Raw genomic sequence first — 14,677 nt, 5'->3', positions numbered from 1 at the left:
TATGGCATCGTGATGATGGCGCATGGTGCATCTTGGCCCAAATCTGTGGAAAATCTTCGGTAATTTTGAACAATTGCAAGCTCCTGCGAATATTGCGGCGTTTCCTTGACTTTGTGTTCATTTCTGCGATTGTTAAAATCACTAAAGTCTGGAGTGACTGTGAAATTAATCAAGGCAGTGAAACAGTCATAAATCTATTATTAAAAAAACAACAACAAAAGGACAACTGGTGTATAAACAGGATAGCAGTGTGATTTGCCCATAACTCTGACTTCATCATCATCATTTTTGACAAAATTCAAATTGTATCATTTTCAGTGTTATCATCAAATATAGTTCTGTTGCCTTATGAATTGAAATCATATCATATTGTTTGGAAATTTTCACCCCTGTATAAATATGATTTTTTTTTTTTGCTTACAATTTTTTGCAGCATTGTGCTAAGCTAAGCATTAAAATATTGTTGTTCGACCTGATGGGGAAAGTCTATTTCAGACATTTGACCTTGCTGTGACCTTGACCTTGTTTGGATCAATTCTGAAATCTAATCAGTTCATCTGCTGGTAATAATAATTCCATATAAATAACGTTTATGTGTGTGTGTGTGTGTGTGTGTGTGTGTGTGTGTGTGTGTGTGTGTGTGTATAATATATGGGGTTGTTTAGTGGTTAGTATGTAGTGTAGGGGTTGGACAGGTGTGAGGCCCAGGGGCTGCAGCATTGTATGAGTGAATATTAGTTTTCATGCCCCGGCCACTGTTTCATTAGCCCTGCTTAACCACTGGGCCTCAATAACCAACTGGTAAGATACTGAGAGCTCAGATTGTTTTGCAAATGACTGGATATACTATTTTACTGCTGTGCCTTGACCTGTACAACTGTTGAACATTTGTGCCTTTTTGTCGGAAAGATATGGAAGGCTTTGGGGACTTTTTGAAACAGAAGTAAGCACGAAGTCACCATTTCCCTCTGGGGTGGAAGCCGAGTTGTAATCAGGACAGATGGGATATATGAAAGGACATTAATTTCTCGTGTTATAGTGCAGTTATTCACTGCAGGCAAACCTCAGTTTGTAAATCACCAGTCGCACGCCACACCTGGCCGAGGTCAGACTGGATATCACGTGGTTCCATCTCTGCTCTGGGCGGTGCATCGTACTGACATCTCCATTTCTTCTTCTGCTCGAGTTCATGCGGTGAATGGGCAGTGTGAGCAGGGTGGTGAGCTAGATCAGAAATTTAACTGTTTACTGTGGGTTACATTTTCAGAGCGTTAGAGGTGTGCCATTCAGTGCAGCTGTAGAGGTAAGACTTTTATTACTGCTGTTAATAGAAACTAATATTGATTGTCAGATTGAATTAATGGCATAGCAGAATTGTAGGCTAATTGGCTTTACCTTTTTAATTACTTTTGATTTTTTTTTTTTTAATTTCTGATGTGCTGTTTAATTTGTAATTTGGAAAATAACACAGTAATTAATAATAAATAGTTATGCTTATTCTTTAAGGAAAAAATGACTGTGACAAGAGCTTCTAACAGGCCCTGTTAGGGTTGGCCAATATAATAATATAGCATCAATATTGTAATAAATTGCATCACTGAACACTCTGTTGTCACTCATAGTAAAATGTAGTGCAAACATATTTGTAGTAGGGGGAATATTTGTACAGTTTTTTTCTTGCAAATTTTCTGGACAGATAAAAGTATCAGTTAATTTGAAGCATTGAACTTGTCAATACTCGGTCACGATGCTGTGCCTTTAGTGCAAAGTCCGTTGTGGATTTGATTGTAGCTGAAAATATAATACCGATAATTTTGACAGCAAACCAAGTGAGATGCGAGCTAAAGCTGAGAAAGCCACGCTGAGGCCAAATATCGACGTATTATTTCCAGGCAGCTATTTGTTGCTCCATGCCTACAGGGGGCTTTGATTACATTTGATTACATCTCCTTCCCCATATCTGTCTCTCTCTCTCTTTCTCAGCACCTCTACTGCAGATAAGAAGTAGAGCTAACTGCTCTCACAGATGCTGTGGTGAAAGCAAGCGATGGAGGATGAATACGGAGAGTGACAATGAATGGACTTTCCAGAAACCCATTTGAACCAAGAGTTTAGAGTAAACCTTATATTATAGGCTTATTCACACAGCAATAGGCATATTTTTGCTGTGTTTGCAGAGCCCATGGACTGTGTAACTTGGATGATTTTCTTCAGATTGAGGGCTTTTAGGCATTAGACAGTGGTGCACTAAAATGAGTAAGTGATTAGATCAGCCGTGCTACAGCACTCAAAGTGTGTTTAAGGTGTGTTGGGGGTGTGCTATCCAGTTAAAAAGTAATGGACACGGCTACAGTATTGGAGTGTTTTGGTCGAATGCAGCGTCCTTGCCTTCTGGTCAGACCCTTCCAACGCGTACGATGTCACCCTGAGTCACAGCCACGAGCCTGTCTGTGTACGTATTCTTTAACTGAGATGAATTAAACACAATTAAAGATTTCACATCCTCTCATGCCCCATCAGTAGTTGGGTGATTAACTTCTTAAGATATGATACACATCTCAGTGATTAGATGTTAATAAAGGCACAGAGGCCATGCCTCCTTTATTGTTACTGACAGGCACAGAGGCCATGCCTCCTTTATTGTTACTGACAGGCACAGAGGTCATGCCTCCTTTATTTGTACTGACAGGCACAGAGGCCACACCTCCTTTATTGTTACTGACAGGCGCAGATGCCACACCTCCTTTATTGTTACTGACAGGCGCAGAGGCCACACCTCCTTTATTGTTACTGACAGGCACAGAGGCCATGTGTAGTTTATTGTTACTGACATGGACAGAAGGGTGATCCCACTTGGTTGGGACTGACAATCACAGAAACCCTGCCTCCTTCGCTATGACTGACATGCACACAGGCCAGACCTCCTTCAATGGGACTGACAGGCACGAGATTACTTATGAACGTAGAGTGAAAAACAGCAATATTTACGTTTTTCTACTCCTTTTTCCTGAATGATGCATTTTTGTGTGCGTTAAAAATTGTTGTTTTTTTTAAAATACAATACTGCCTCTGTGACACTTTGTTAACCTACTTAAGGATCGTAACACAGTTGTGTATCTCGAAATTGAAATTGTCAAGTATTGAGATTCAGTTGACATTGTTCACCATCTGATGCCCAATGTGCAATGTTTTGAATCAGTGTAGCTGTGTTATAAATATTGAGACCAGTGCATTCATAGAATTAAATTGTTCATGAGAGAAGTATGCAAGTGAAACTGTTATAATTACACATTTAAATAAGACTCTATTAAGAAGCTCCCGTTTAAGTCTAATCCATAGAGATCATTTTCAGACAACCATAAGCATCCCTTTTACATTGTGTCTGTCCTTAGTTGCCAGTGTTGGCCTCAGTCACAGTTGTCATTACGACTGATTTTATGTCCGTTACTTTGGTGTTTCTCTTGTAAATCTCCAAGTCCTGCTGTTCCCACAGCTTGTGTTTTGTGTGTGGTTGCACTATTTGCTCTGATAATGAATGCTGTGTGTGTGTGTCTCACAGTCCCTCGGTTAAACGGCCACTCGAAGGCTGAGCGGGTTAATCGAGACTCGGCCATGGGCTATGACAGCACCTCCATGATGAGCAGCGAGCTGGAGTCTAGCTCCTTCATTGACAGTGAGGAAGATGAGGATGCCAGCAGGTCAGTCTTTCCCAGACACTCATTTACTCAAGAGCTGTAGATTATCATTATGTAATATCTGTAATTAAATGATACCCTAAAACACCATATATATTAAGTAAGGAATACGTGCTATTATAGGATAATAATAATAATTGACAGGATGGTGTGATGCAATCCGACATGAAGCAGAGTTATTTTTACGACTGTGAAGTTAAATATTTTCTAATAACAGCAAGCCTGAAGTGTTTTATTCCACTTATAGTAGAGTAATTTGCCAGTACTGTTTAAATAATATAAGACACATCATACGTAAGTTATCACAGTATCTTATCATCAACTCATCATAATTTTATTCGTATTCTGACCAACCAGAATCAAGAATTCAGCAGCGCAGTTGTATAAAATGTTTCTTAGTTATTTGCAGTTGTATTGCAGAGGCTTAACTGCATCTCTCCTTTGCATTACTGTGCAGATTGAGCAGCTCCACAGAGCAGAGTAATTCTACTCAACTCATGCGCAGGCACAAGCGCCGGCGACGGAGACAGAAAGTGGCCAAGATGGACAGGGTGGGTTTAAAAGAAGCGGACTTAGCGTAATCTAGCAGTAGTGACATGTAATGAGCATTCCAGAAAGGAAACATTAAAGGACTTTCTGTGTGTGTGTGTGTGTGTGTGTGTTTTCTTACGACAGTCCTCATCATTCAGCAGCATAACAGATTCCACCATGAGCCTCAACATTATCACGGTCACTCTCAACATGGGTAAGATCTCTTTATAACTCCTGTCTTTGTACTCATCATCTGAACCAGAGGCGTCTCACAGTAACGCTGATGATAGTCACCATGTGTGTACACTACTGAGTGAAGCTGATACTGACAACTTTCCATCCCTCTTTCATACAGAGAAGTATAATTTCCTGGGTATCAGCATAGTGGGGCAGAGTAATGACCGAGGAGATGGAGGCATATACATCGGCTCCATCATGAAAGGTGGTGCCGTAGCAGCTGATGGCCGAATTGAGCCTGGAGACATGCTTTTACAGGTATAGCATCACTTACACTCTAATTACTGTGCATAAAATGAATAGTTCATTCATAAATTACATTTACATAATTTCCCTTTTACCTCAAATGTAATCTCTCAGTCAAGACATGCACTGGAACAATAATAATGTTATGCACTGGAACAATTAATACTAATGTTGCTACCAAATGAGGAAAGTGGTCTGTATATGGCACCCAGTTATCTAAAAAGAAATGGACAAAAGACCTCACAGGGCTGAAGACAGCAGTTACAGCTGTGTTGGTGCCAAAGACGTTTCTACACTAGCACATAGTTTGGTATCACTCCAGATGGACTTTAGACTTGAGTTCGAGGGATGGCCAAAAGTTTGAAGATGGAATTGTGGATTAGAAGTGATTCAGATTATAATGTAGTTCAGATCTTATTTACATTTAAACAATATGGACTTTTTTTTTTAATACACCCAACACCATATCAGCACCTCCTCCCTTTTTGGCAGATAATAAGGAGGTTGTTAGTTATGATCTCATGGACTTTTAAAACCACTGCTAAAAAATAAATACAGTGGTGCTTGAAAGTTTGTGATATAGAATTTTCTATATATCTGCAGAAATATGACCTAAACATCATCAGATTTTCAGATCAGATTTATATATCTGTGAGTGGCAAAAGTATGTCAACCTCTAAGTTTAGCAGTTAGTTTTAAGGTGAAATTAGAGTCAGGTGATTTCAATCAATGGGATGAGAATCAAGTGTGAGCGACTGCCCTGTTTTATTTAAAGATCAGGGATCTATCAAAGTCTGATCTTCACAACACGTTTGTGGAAGTGTATCACGGCAAGAACAAAGGAGATTTCTGAGTCCACCATCAGGAGAACACTGAAAAATAATTATATGCATGGCAAGGTTGCAAGAAGAAAGCTCCTGTTCTCCAAAAAGAATATTTCTGCCCTTCTGTAGTTTGCTAACAATCACGTGGACAAGCCAGAAAGCTATTGGAAAAATGTTTTGTGGGCAGATGAGACCAAAATGGAACTTTTTGTTTTAAACGAGAAGCATTATGTCTGAAGAAAGGAAAATTCCAGAATAAGAACCGCATCCCATCTGTGAAACATAATGGTGGTAATAACATGGTTTGGTCCTGGCTCAGATGCTGAAAGCAAATGTTCACATACTTTTGCCACTCAGAGATATTTAATATTGGATCATTTTCCTCAATACATAAGTGATCAAGTATAATATTTTCTCTCATTTGTTTAAATGGGTTATCTTTATCTACTTTTAGGACTTATATCAATATCTGATGGTGTTTTAGGTCATATCTATGCTGAAATTTAAAAATTCTAAAGGATTTCCAAACTTTCAAGCACCACTATATTGGAAAAGCAGAATAAAAAAATACGGCCATACCACTTGATCTTGGTAACATGGACTTCTACATAAGTAGAACATGGTAGAAACATTCTACTATTTTATGAAACTGTACAAATAGTATGTTTCTGTACAAATAGTATTACTGAGCCAAATTGAGTCTCCGGATATGAGTGTGTGATGTGTTTTCTATAAGCTTTCTTTACTTGTTAGCAACAATAGCCTCACAACTACAGTTAACGAAGCAAATCTCACACAGAAAAAGATCCACAAGTCCTCATACTGTAATCAGGCTCTGGGTTACTGATCAGAAGGTTAGGGGTTCAAGCACCAGCACTGCCAAGCTACCACTTGAGCAAAACTGTCAAAGTTGGGCCCTTAACTATATCTGCACCAGGTGTTCCATATCACGACTGACCCTGCACTCTGACCCCTGCTTCCTAGCAAGCTGGGATATGCCCTAAAAAATTTCACTGTGCTGTAATGTTATACTTGACAAATATGGGTGCTTCTTCTGCAATACTGCTTTGTGTAATTTAAACTCTAAATGGTCAGAAGTATCACTGACTTCTAAAGTGGCTGTAATGTAATACTTTGTTGGAAGAAAATGTGAAGGTTTTCACGTGTGGATGTTTTCAAGCAGAGGAGACAGTATACCACAGAACGACGGCAATAAGCAAAACCTTACTAGCATCAAACATGGCTTAAGAGAATAAACTTGAACTTTTAAACTTAAAATGATCTGCTTGTCCCAAACATAGCTGCTCAGCCCAAAATATATTAGGTGTTGGCTGGAACGCTGGAACAGTCTTGCGTAGATTGAATTTTTCAAAATTGTGTAAACGTCATCTATTTTAGTAGGAGGTTTTACACAACACAAACAAGATAAGTTCTTTTAATGCTCTATGACAAGTGGTTGTTTCGTTATGATAAGCAGATTCTCCTTATGATAGTTTGACACTGATTTACTTAATGATGACAAAAAAGTACACACAGAACCGTGAGACATATGCAGAGTAATCTAAAGATTATGCTTAACAGTTTTGCATAGTGGGCATTTAGATTATAGCAATGTCAATACTCAGAACCAAAGCCAGTTAGGTCAGGTGTCATGTGATGTTCCAGAATGACGCATTTTAGATGATTGGAGTGAAATTACTTGGTACATAGTCTCTCAGGGAGTCTTGTTTTTCTGGTAACTGTTTGTGTATGTCTGTCCAGTATCCGGCTGCGTGCTGTACAGTTGTTTCAGTGCCTCTCCTTTTCCTTCCTGCCACTTGATCTTATGATCTTGCTTTTCACCAGTCATTCCTTACTTTGTGTCCAGTGTATGTCTCATCCTCCCAGACTTGACCCTGTATCCTGGTCATCTATACACAATAGATTGTTCAGCATCAGATATCCTGAATCATCTAGAATCCATCACAGAATCTGAAAGTTAAATGAAACAATGAATCACAATGTCGTGTTTAATTATTATTTGTTTGTAACTGGAGCTTGTGATTTTGCCATGAGAAGACAAATGCATAACGCCTGGGGCGGCTGTGGCTCAGAGCGGGTTGTCCACTAATCGTAGGGTTCGATTCCCGGCCAACATGACTCCACATGCCGAAGTGTCCTTAGGCAAGACACTGAACCCCAAGTTGCTCTCGATGGCAAGTTAGCGCCTTGCATGGCAGCTCTACTACCATTGGTGTGTGAGTGTGTGTATGTAAATGGGTGAATGAGACACAGTGTATAAGTGTATGTTTGTATAAAAGCACTATATAAGTGCAGACCATTTACCATTTGCCTAAGACTTAAAGTTGAGTGAACACTGTTGCTAGGCAACTGGAAAATATGGACAGTGAGCATAAGGCTAGCTAATTCTGACGCTTACAGTGTAGCTGGTTAGGACTTGTTCATTTGAGCAATAGAAACAAGACAAAACTGGCAGAAATGTGCACGTTGCCCTCGGATGTGTAGTAAATTCCTAAGACTCTGTATGACTAAGATCACATTGTAGTTCGCTTACATGATAATGAGTAACATCAAATTTGCATGATGATGAATTGCTTTTCAGTACTATCAGAAAATTCTAACCACAAGACATTTTCCATTCATATCTAATTGTCGCAAATAAAAAAACAAAAAACCATAGCACATGAATCATTTCGAGCTGTGTGTTGTACTATTGTTCTAAAACAGGCATGAATGGCGGTATGATGAATGGCGGTTTGTGATAGGTTATGAATGAGACTTTTGATTTGTTATAATAGGACTGTGGAATTTTCCTTTTCTTCTGAAGACTTCAAAGAAACCGCAAGATAACATTTCAAAGCCTATAAACACTTGAGATAGCTATGGGTCTACTACATTTCCTACAACCTTGCACAATGGCGCTTATTTAAAAGTACATCTTCGTGTAACAGTTTTGTACATCCTGAAGCTTATTACTGAAACAAAGTGCATTTTGTGTAGGTGAATGACGTGAACTTTGAGAATATGAGTAATGATGATGCTGTAAGGATTCTGCGGGAAATCGTCTCCAAGCCTGGGTGAGCTGTAACACTCAACATCTCCTCATCAGTGCACTCTGACTACACTTACATTGGCACTCTTACTGACTTCTACTGAATGCTTCTTCCTCAGACCCATAAGTCTCACAGTGGCTAAGTGCTGGGACCCCTCTCCTCGCAGTTACTTCACCATCCCCAGAGGTACAGCACATCGCATTTTCATGATTTAATATCAGCAATAAACAGCACCATTACCGGCAGGAGTCATTTTCTGCACAATTGTTCCACAGGGATGCAATAATCGAACATAATATCTTTATCGTTTAACGCACAGGTTAAGATGCATTATTATCGGATCTCATACACCCAGTTAAGTCCCAAATCATGTTAAAACTGCAATTTAAGGATCATTTTCTTGGCTTTTTTCCAGCGGAGCCCGTAAGGCCAATTGATCCTGCTGCCTGGATCTCTCACACTACAGCTCTGACTGGAACCTATCCACACTACGGTATGCTTGTATGGATTGTAAGTGATTTATAAATGTTTATGCTTGAATCACTGTTTGATCCTGTTGTTTTCCTTCTTATTTCTTAGAACTGGATGACTTGCCCCTCTCAGCTAGTAAAACGGAAATGGCCACAATAGTTAAAGTGATGCAACTGCCTGATTCAGGTCTTGAGATCAGAGACCGCATGTGGCTTAAGATCACCATAGCAAATGCTGTCATTGGTGAGTGCTGGAACAACTTTGGAAGTGAGATCAAGACATTTTTACTCTCATGTAGGCAGGGGCAGGGTGTCGGTATATACTGTAATGTAGGTCCTGGGACACGAAGAGTACACAATTTGATAGTTTTTTAATTATGTCCAGTCTCTCTGTATTAGGGGAACTGCACGCCACCCTCTTATTTTCTATTTTGAACTCTACACCTGGATTTCTATTGTTAAATCAATGTCTATTGTTAAAGCTGCTATGCAAAGGAATCACATATTGGATTCACAGGGTATGTGAATTTGCAGGATTAAATTCACATAAATACTTACTGCTAAAATAATTTACTGCTGCTGAGTTTCTGCTTTCCCTTCTCCTTTCCTTTTGCATTTAGGAGGATTTCATTTGCCTTGCTGACCTCTTGCTAATGAAATACGTTAGTCTTGCGTTTAAACAGCTTTATATATATATATATATATATATATATATATATATATATATATATATATATATATATATATTTATGCAACTTGGCCAACAGAACTCATTAGACAAATATGAAGAATGGGCACAAATGGAAATAATTGCAGTAGTAGATGGGATCACTCAGATCTCTTGTAGTATGGTCATCACTGAGAAAGCTCTGAATGAATTTAACTTTATTGCAGTAGGGGGAGTGGTTTTCCCGGCTTTAATTACACTAAAAGGATTATACAGTCTGCACTGTAAAAAGCACTCTTTTCTTAAGATAGATCAATTGTGTAAACGTGTACGTCTTGATGTTTGTATTTGTTAGGTGCTGATGTGGTGGACTGGCTGTATTCACGAGTGGAAGGCTTCAAGGACCGGCGCGACGCCCGAAAATACGCCAGCAGTTTGCTGAAACACGGCTACCTGAGACACACCGTCAATAAGATCACCTTCTCTGAACAATGCTATTATACATTTGGAGATCTATGCCAAAGTACATCAGTGTTTCTGTCTAGTGTAGTTTTAAGGCGTATTTGCATTGTGGTAGACAGTACATACGTACCTCATCAATCAGTCAGTAACATATCAAATTACAATAGTACTAAACCTTTTTCTTTTGGCTTCCAGACATGGCCTCTCTGAACCTGAATGATGGATCCAGTGGTGGTGGTTCAGAGCAAGATACTCTCGCCCCTCTCCCTCCATCAGTTCCCAACCCGTGGCCTGCAGGCGGGCAGCCGTACCCGTATCCAGGCTACCCGAACCCACCGCCCGGCTTCCCGCCTGGATACTCGGAGCCCGGCCACAGTTTCCACAGCGGCAGTGCTGGCAGCCAGCAGAGTGAAGGTAGGACTCTTCTAGGAAGAGGAAAATGAAAGAGAAAAGGAAGTATAACTTCTTGGGAAGTGGTTATGGGGGAGTTGTTTGAAAAATCGTGTGAGTGCAGTGGAGTAGGGAGAGCCCCTTTCGCTGTCCTGCTAATTTGCTGGTTTTACTTTTACTTTCGACATGTTAATATGAAATAAAGGAAGAGACTGCTAGGCTTCTGTGAATATTCCCAGTATGCTGCCGTTTCCCTTTTACTTCAGCAAGAAGGGAAAACATTACTCAGTAAAATGGAAATTTCTGGACTGTAATAGATCATGTATTTTAAAATATAATGTAAAACCCTATAAATGGGTGTGTTTATAGTACATTTGAAATGTATATTACCCACAATTATGGATGTCAGGTATGAGTTTTTTGTCATTTTAATTGTTCAGTGTCAACGCTTCACCTTCAGCCCAGTTAATCTGGATGTTCCATATCCAGTACAGTCAGTTTTAATGTGTATCAATTATCTTGCACTGTCAAGTGGAATTTCCAAGCTGAGATTTGGCCCTGAAATTCTGTCTTTAATTGATTATTATCTCTGGTTCACGTGCATATTATTACATGTAACAATCTTCCTTCTCTGGTCTGAAAGCCTTTGAATATTATTCATTTTTTATCAACTATGCAACATAAAATTCCTTGTCAGATTTGTTCTAGAAACAAGTTCTGACAAAGTTTATTTAAGCTTCAAGGAAAGTTCTTGGAAAGTTTTTACAATGGAGGATAAACATGCACATTAATGATTGTTAACCTTGCCCCGAGTATAAGTAGTGACAATGTACTCCTGATCATTTTTTGTGCATTTGTATGTGGCTGTGTGTACGTTGTGTGTGTTAGAGTTTGAGGATTTGCAGTGCAGGAACAGTTTTGGCCCTGGATGTGTAGGGTGAGTGAGTGGGTGTGGGTGTAAAGTGGGCTTGTGACTTGGCTGCATGGCAGGCGTGCGTATGGTAACTCTGTTGTTCCCTTTGTTTCTGCTGGGCAATGATAGACTGAAGGAGGATTGCTAACAGGACTGGGGGGATCTGGTAAGCCTGCCATCCACCCATCAACCTTGCTCCCTGTCTGCTTTTCTCTCCGTATGCCTCCACTCCCTGTTCATCCTTTTACCACGCGGTCACGGTGCCATAGTGCAGTCGGCTCATCAGTCCATCTGACCTGGGGTTACAGCTAATCACGTTCTTCCTGTGTGCTGCTCTGCTCTGTTCTCATTGTGGTGTCACTCATGGTGTGCATGACCAGTGGAAACCGAGAAATTTTCACTAGAATATTTTCAATGTGGGTTAGCCTTTCTGCCAAAGAGGAAGCTTTAGTAGGCATTAGGCAAGGGTGTGATCGAAAGAAAAAAAAATGCTTCATCACTGTCATGTGTTGTCTGCGGTACATGAGTGCAAATGGGTCTGGGGCAGAGGTACTGCTACCATAAAGATGCAAAAATTGATGATTGATTTAAACTTAATGACCTTTTAAACCTTATGTTCTGTTCCTTAATAATAAATGTATCATGTATCAGTGTGTCCTTAATTATAACAGTAAATCTAATCAATTATTAAATTGATTTAAAAAATGCCTTGTATATATGATTTTGATTTCTGTAATTAAGTTGAGTAGTGTTTATTATTACAGGGGCATTCCAGTGTGTGTGTGTGTGTGTGTGTGTGTGTGTGTGTGTGTGTTTGTGTGTGTGTGCAAAGGTGAGAGTGTATATAAGAGATGGAGTGACCTTGAGTGCTTGGGACCTTGAGGCAGTGTATAAATAATACTGATGATGATGATTTTATTATTATTATCCCAAGCACATAAATGTTCACTTTTAGTAAAAATCAGAGATGTATTGTTTGGCCTGAACAGAGCATAAGGTATAAATCCTGAAACTGACATTAGAAAATGATGGTCTGTGTCTCATGCTCTTTGGTTAAGCAACTTTTTGTTCTCTTTTCTCATCAGGCAGTAGAAGTAGCGGCTCTAACCCCAGCGCAGGTAAAGGAAGAAGGCCCTCTCCTCGAGATAAGGAGCACAGGTCGACGTGCTGCGTGGGAACAGACGCCGAACCAGTTCCATGGCCTGGCGTACAGGGCCAGAGAGCACCCAGTCAGCTGAGCCATCACAGTCACACCCGCTCCTGTGCCAGTCACACCTGCTCCGGGCACAGCCATGCTGCATCCCAGCGGACACACAGTGTGTCCCAGCACAGCCACGCCTCTTTCTCCTATAGCCACGCCCCCTTCACTCAGCTTGGCCACGCATCCTGTGCGCACAGTGAGAGGAGCCACGCGTCCTCGTATGGCCCTCCAGGCCTCCCTCCTCCGTACTGCCTGGCACGGCTGGCTCCTAGAGCCACTGCTCACAGTGGTCCTCCTGGAGCTCCGCCCGTGCGCGAGTTAGCAAATGTCCCTCCAGAGCTCACGGCTAGTCGGCAGTCCTTCCAGCACGCTATGGGTAACCCTTGTGAGTTCTTCGTTGATATTATGTGACAGGAACAGTGCCTTTCACGTTTAAAGAGCACAAACCCTCCATATTCCCCTTTGCTCCCTTAAATTCTTGCTACTGACTATCCCAGCACTGAGAATGTACCCATCATCGTCCCTCAGTGGAGGACACTAAAAAAACAGCACAGCATTTTGCACTTGCAAAGCAAATAACATGATGTTAGATGTTAAGATGGCTGCTGCAGATTTTTTTTTGGCCCAGAGCAGAGCTCCACTCCTGTGTATTGAGTGTATATACTCTTTATCAGAGATGAACTGGAAGTTAAAGTTTGCTCTTACAGCGGAACCTTTGTAGCTAATCTGCATTTGGGCAAACCAGCAAGTGATATTCAGATGTCAAGTCAAGTCAGTCTAACAAATAAATAATTGCCAAAAAGTGGCACATGCTGTGTCAGATATTTTACAAATATCTGAGTTTGGTGTAAAACTTCGCACACATGACTGCTGAAGTTCCTTAGTTGTAAATGTTGTCTGGAAGTAATAATGCATTTGTCGGAGATTCCTTGTAATTTGAAATTCATAATGTACTCATGATGTCCCTTTGACAATCAGTCATGCACACAGTCTGACTTAAAAGATGCAGGATCTGTGGTTGAATGACTTCATCTTAAGTCTGCCAAATTGCTTGAACACTATTACACAGAAATATCTTTATCCTTTCTGACACAATGAACTAATGTCAGATTCATCTTGCACTGCCATATGTGCAATTGCTCAGACACTCGGTAATGTCCCGTGGCCTCGCTCAAGGTCATGACAAATGGAATTAGCCTTTAAGGACAAGATTAATAAGATTATAGAAATGAAGTTAACACCATTACCAAATGCCGTTGACAGACATTAAGCTGTGTTCACATTTTATTTCACAAAAGTAAGATTGTTTTCACTATGATGATAAGACTTGTTTTGTGGTGACATTTACTGGTAAAGTTGTGAAATCTAAAATTTGTTTAAAAATGTTCCCTTGCTTAACCCATTACCCCAGGTCTCAGTGGGAAACAGCAACGGTGTAATTTTGACTCTTGAAGCACTTTTAATAACGTACTTGTTTGGCCCTTTAGTATAAAACACTGTTCGTAACGGAAGCTATTTACTTTATTTCTTCAAGTAAAGAGGAATAACAAATTGTACATAATGAAAAAAATTATATATTATATATAATTGAAAAAGAATAAATAAAATATATGAGTTAAGATGTGGTCTGAGATTGATTTCGGTGTGGATTTTAGTGTACCTAAAGTCATTAAATCAAGTTATCTGGGCAGCTCTAAAAAAAATTCAAAATGATATAAAACAAAAAGGCACTTCTTTCTAGACCTAGAAAAATCAGACAGCATTTTATATATATATATATATATATATATATATATATATATATATATATATATATATATATATATATATATATATATATATTCTGTAATATTTTAACAGCTTTATTTTAGACAGTGCCATATTCTTGTTAATAACTGCTCAAACAGCCTTTAGAATTAGAATGTATATCAAGTTTAATATTTTCCCTTAATAGGAAAATAATCAATGATGGGGTTGTGTGATGCTGC

General features: G+C 39.7%; 1 protein-coding gene and 1 long non-coding RNA gene across 2 annotated transcripts in view; one reads left to right on the top strand and one right to left on the bottom strand.

The window, feature by feature from the left end:
• Positions 1-14,308, top strand: part of dvl1a (dishevelled segment polarity protein 1a) — a 44,506-nt gene extending 30,198 nt beyond the window's left edge. The window contains exons 5-15 of the mRNA XM_017487484.3: positions 3,560-3,698; positions 4,153-4,246; positions 4,371-4,440; positions 4,582-4,721; positions 8,534-8,610; positions 8,705-8,772; positions 9,002-9,079; positions 9,166-9,300; positions 10,079-10,246; positions 10,381-10,599; positions 12,574-14,308. Coding sequence (XP_017342973.1) covers positions 3,560-3,698; positions 4,153-4,246; positions 4,371-4,440; positions 4,582-4,721; positions 8,534-8,610; positions 8,705-8,772; positions 9,002-9,079; positions 9,166-9,300; positions 10,079-10,246; positions 10,381-10,599; positions 12,574-13,100 — 1,715 coding nt within the window. The 3' untranslated portion in view covers positions 13,101-14,308. The remainder of the gene's footprint in view (positions 1-3,559; positions 3,699-4,152; positions 4,247-4,370; positions 4,441-4,581; positions 4,722-8,533; positions 8,611-8,704; positions 8,773-9,001; positions 9,080-9,165; positions 9,301-10,078; positions 10,247-10,380; positions 10,600-12,573) is intronic.
• On the bottom strand, positions 6,953-10,485 carry LOC124628941 (uncharacterized). Its single transcript, XR_006983718.1, has 2 exons — positions 10,361-10,485; positions 6,953-7,504 (listed from the first exon to the last, which is right to left on the bottom strand). It is a non-coding gene; the product is annotated as an uncharacterized LOC124628941 (long non-coding RNA).
• Positions 14,309-14,677: the final 369 nt, after the last annotated feature.

This window comes from Ictalurus punctatus, chromosome 15 (assembly GCF_001660625.3).
Source record: "Ictalurus punctatus breed USDA103 chromosome 15, Coco_2.0, whole genome shotgun sequence".
NCBI lineage: Eukaryota > Metazoa > Chordata > Actinopteri > Siluriformes > Ictaluridae > Ictalurus > Ictalurus punctatus.
The sequence above is the reverse complement of the archived record's forward strand: the minus strand, read 5'-3'. Positions and strand labels throughout refer to the sequence as shown.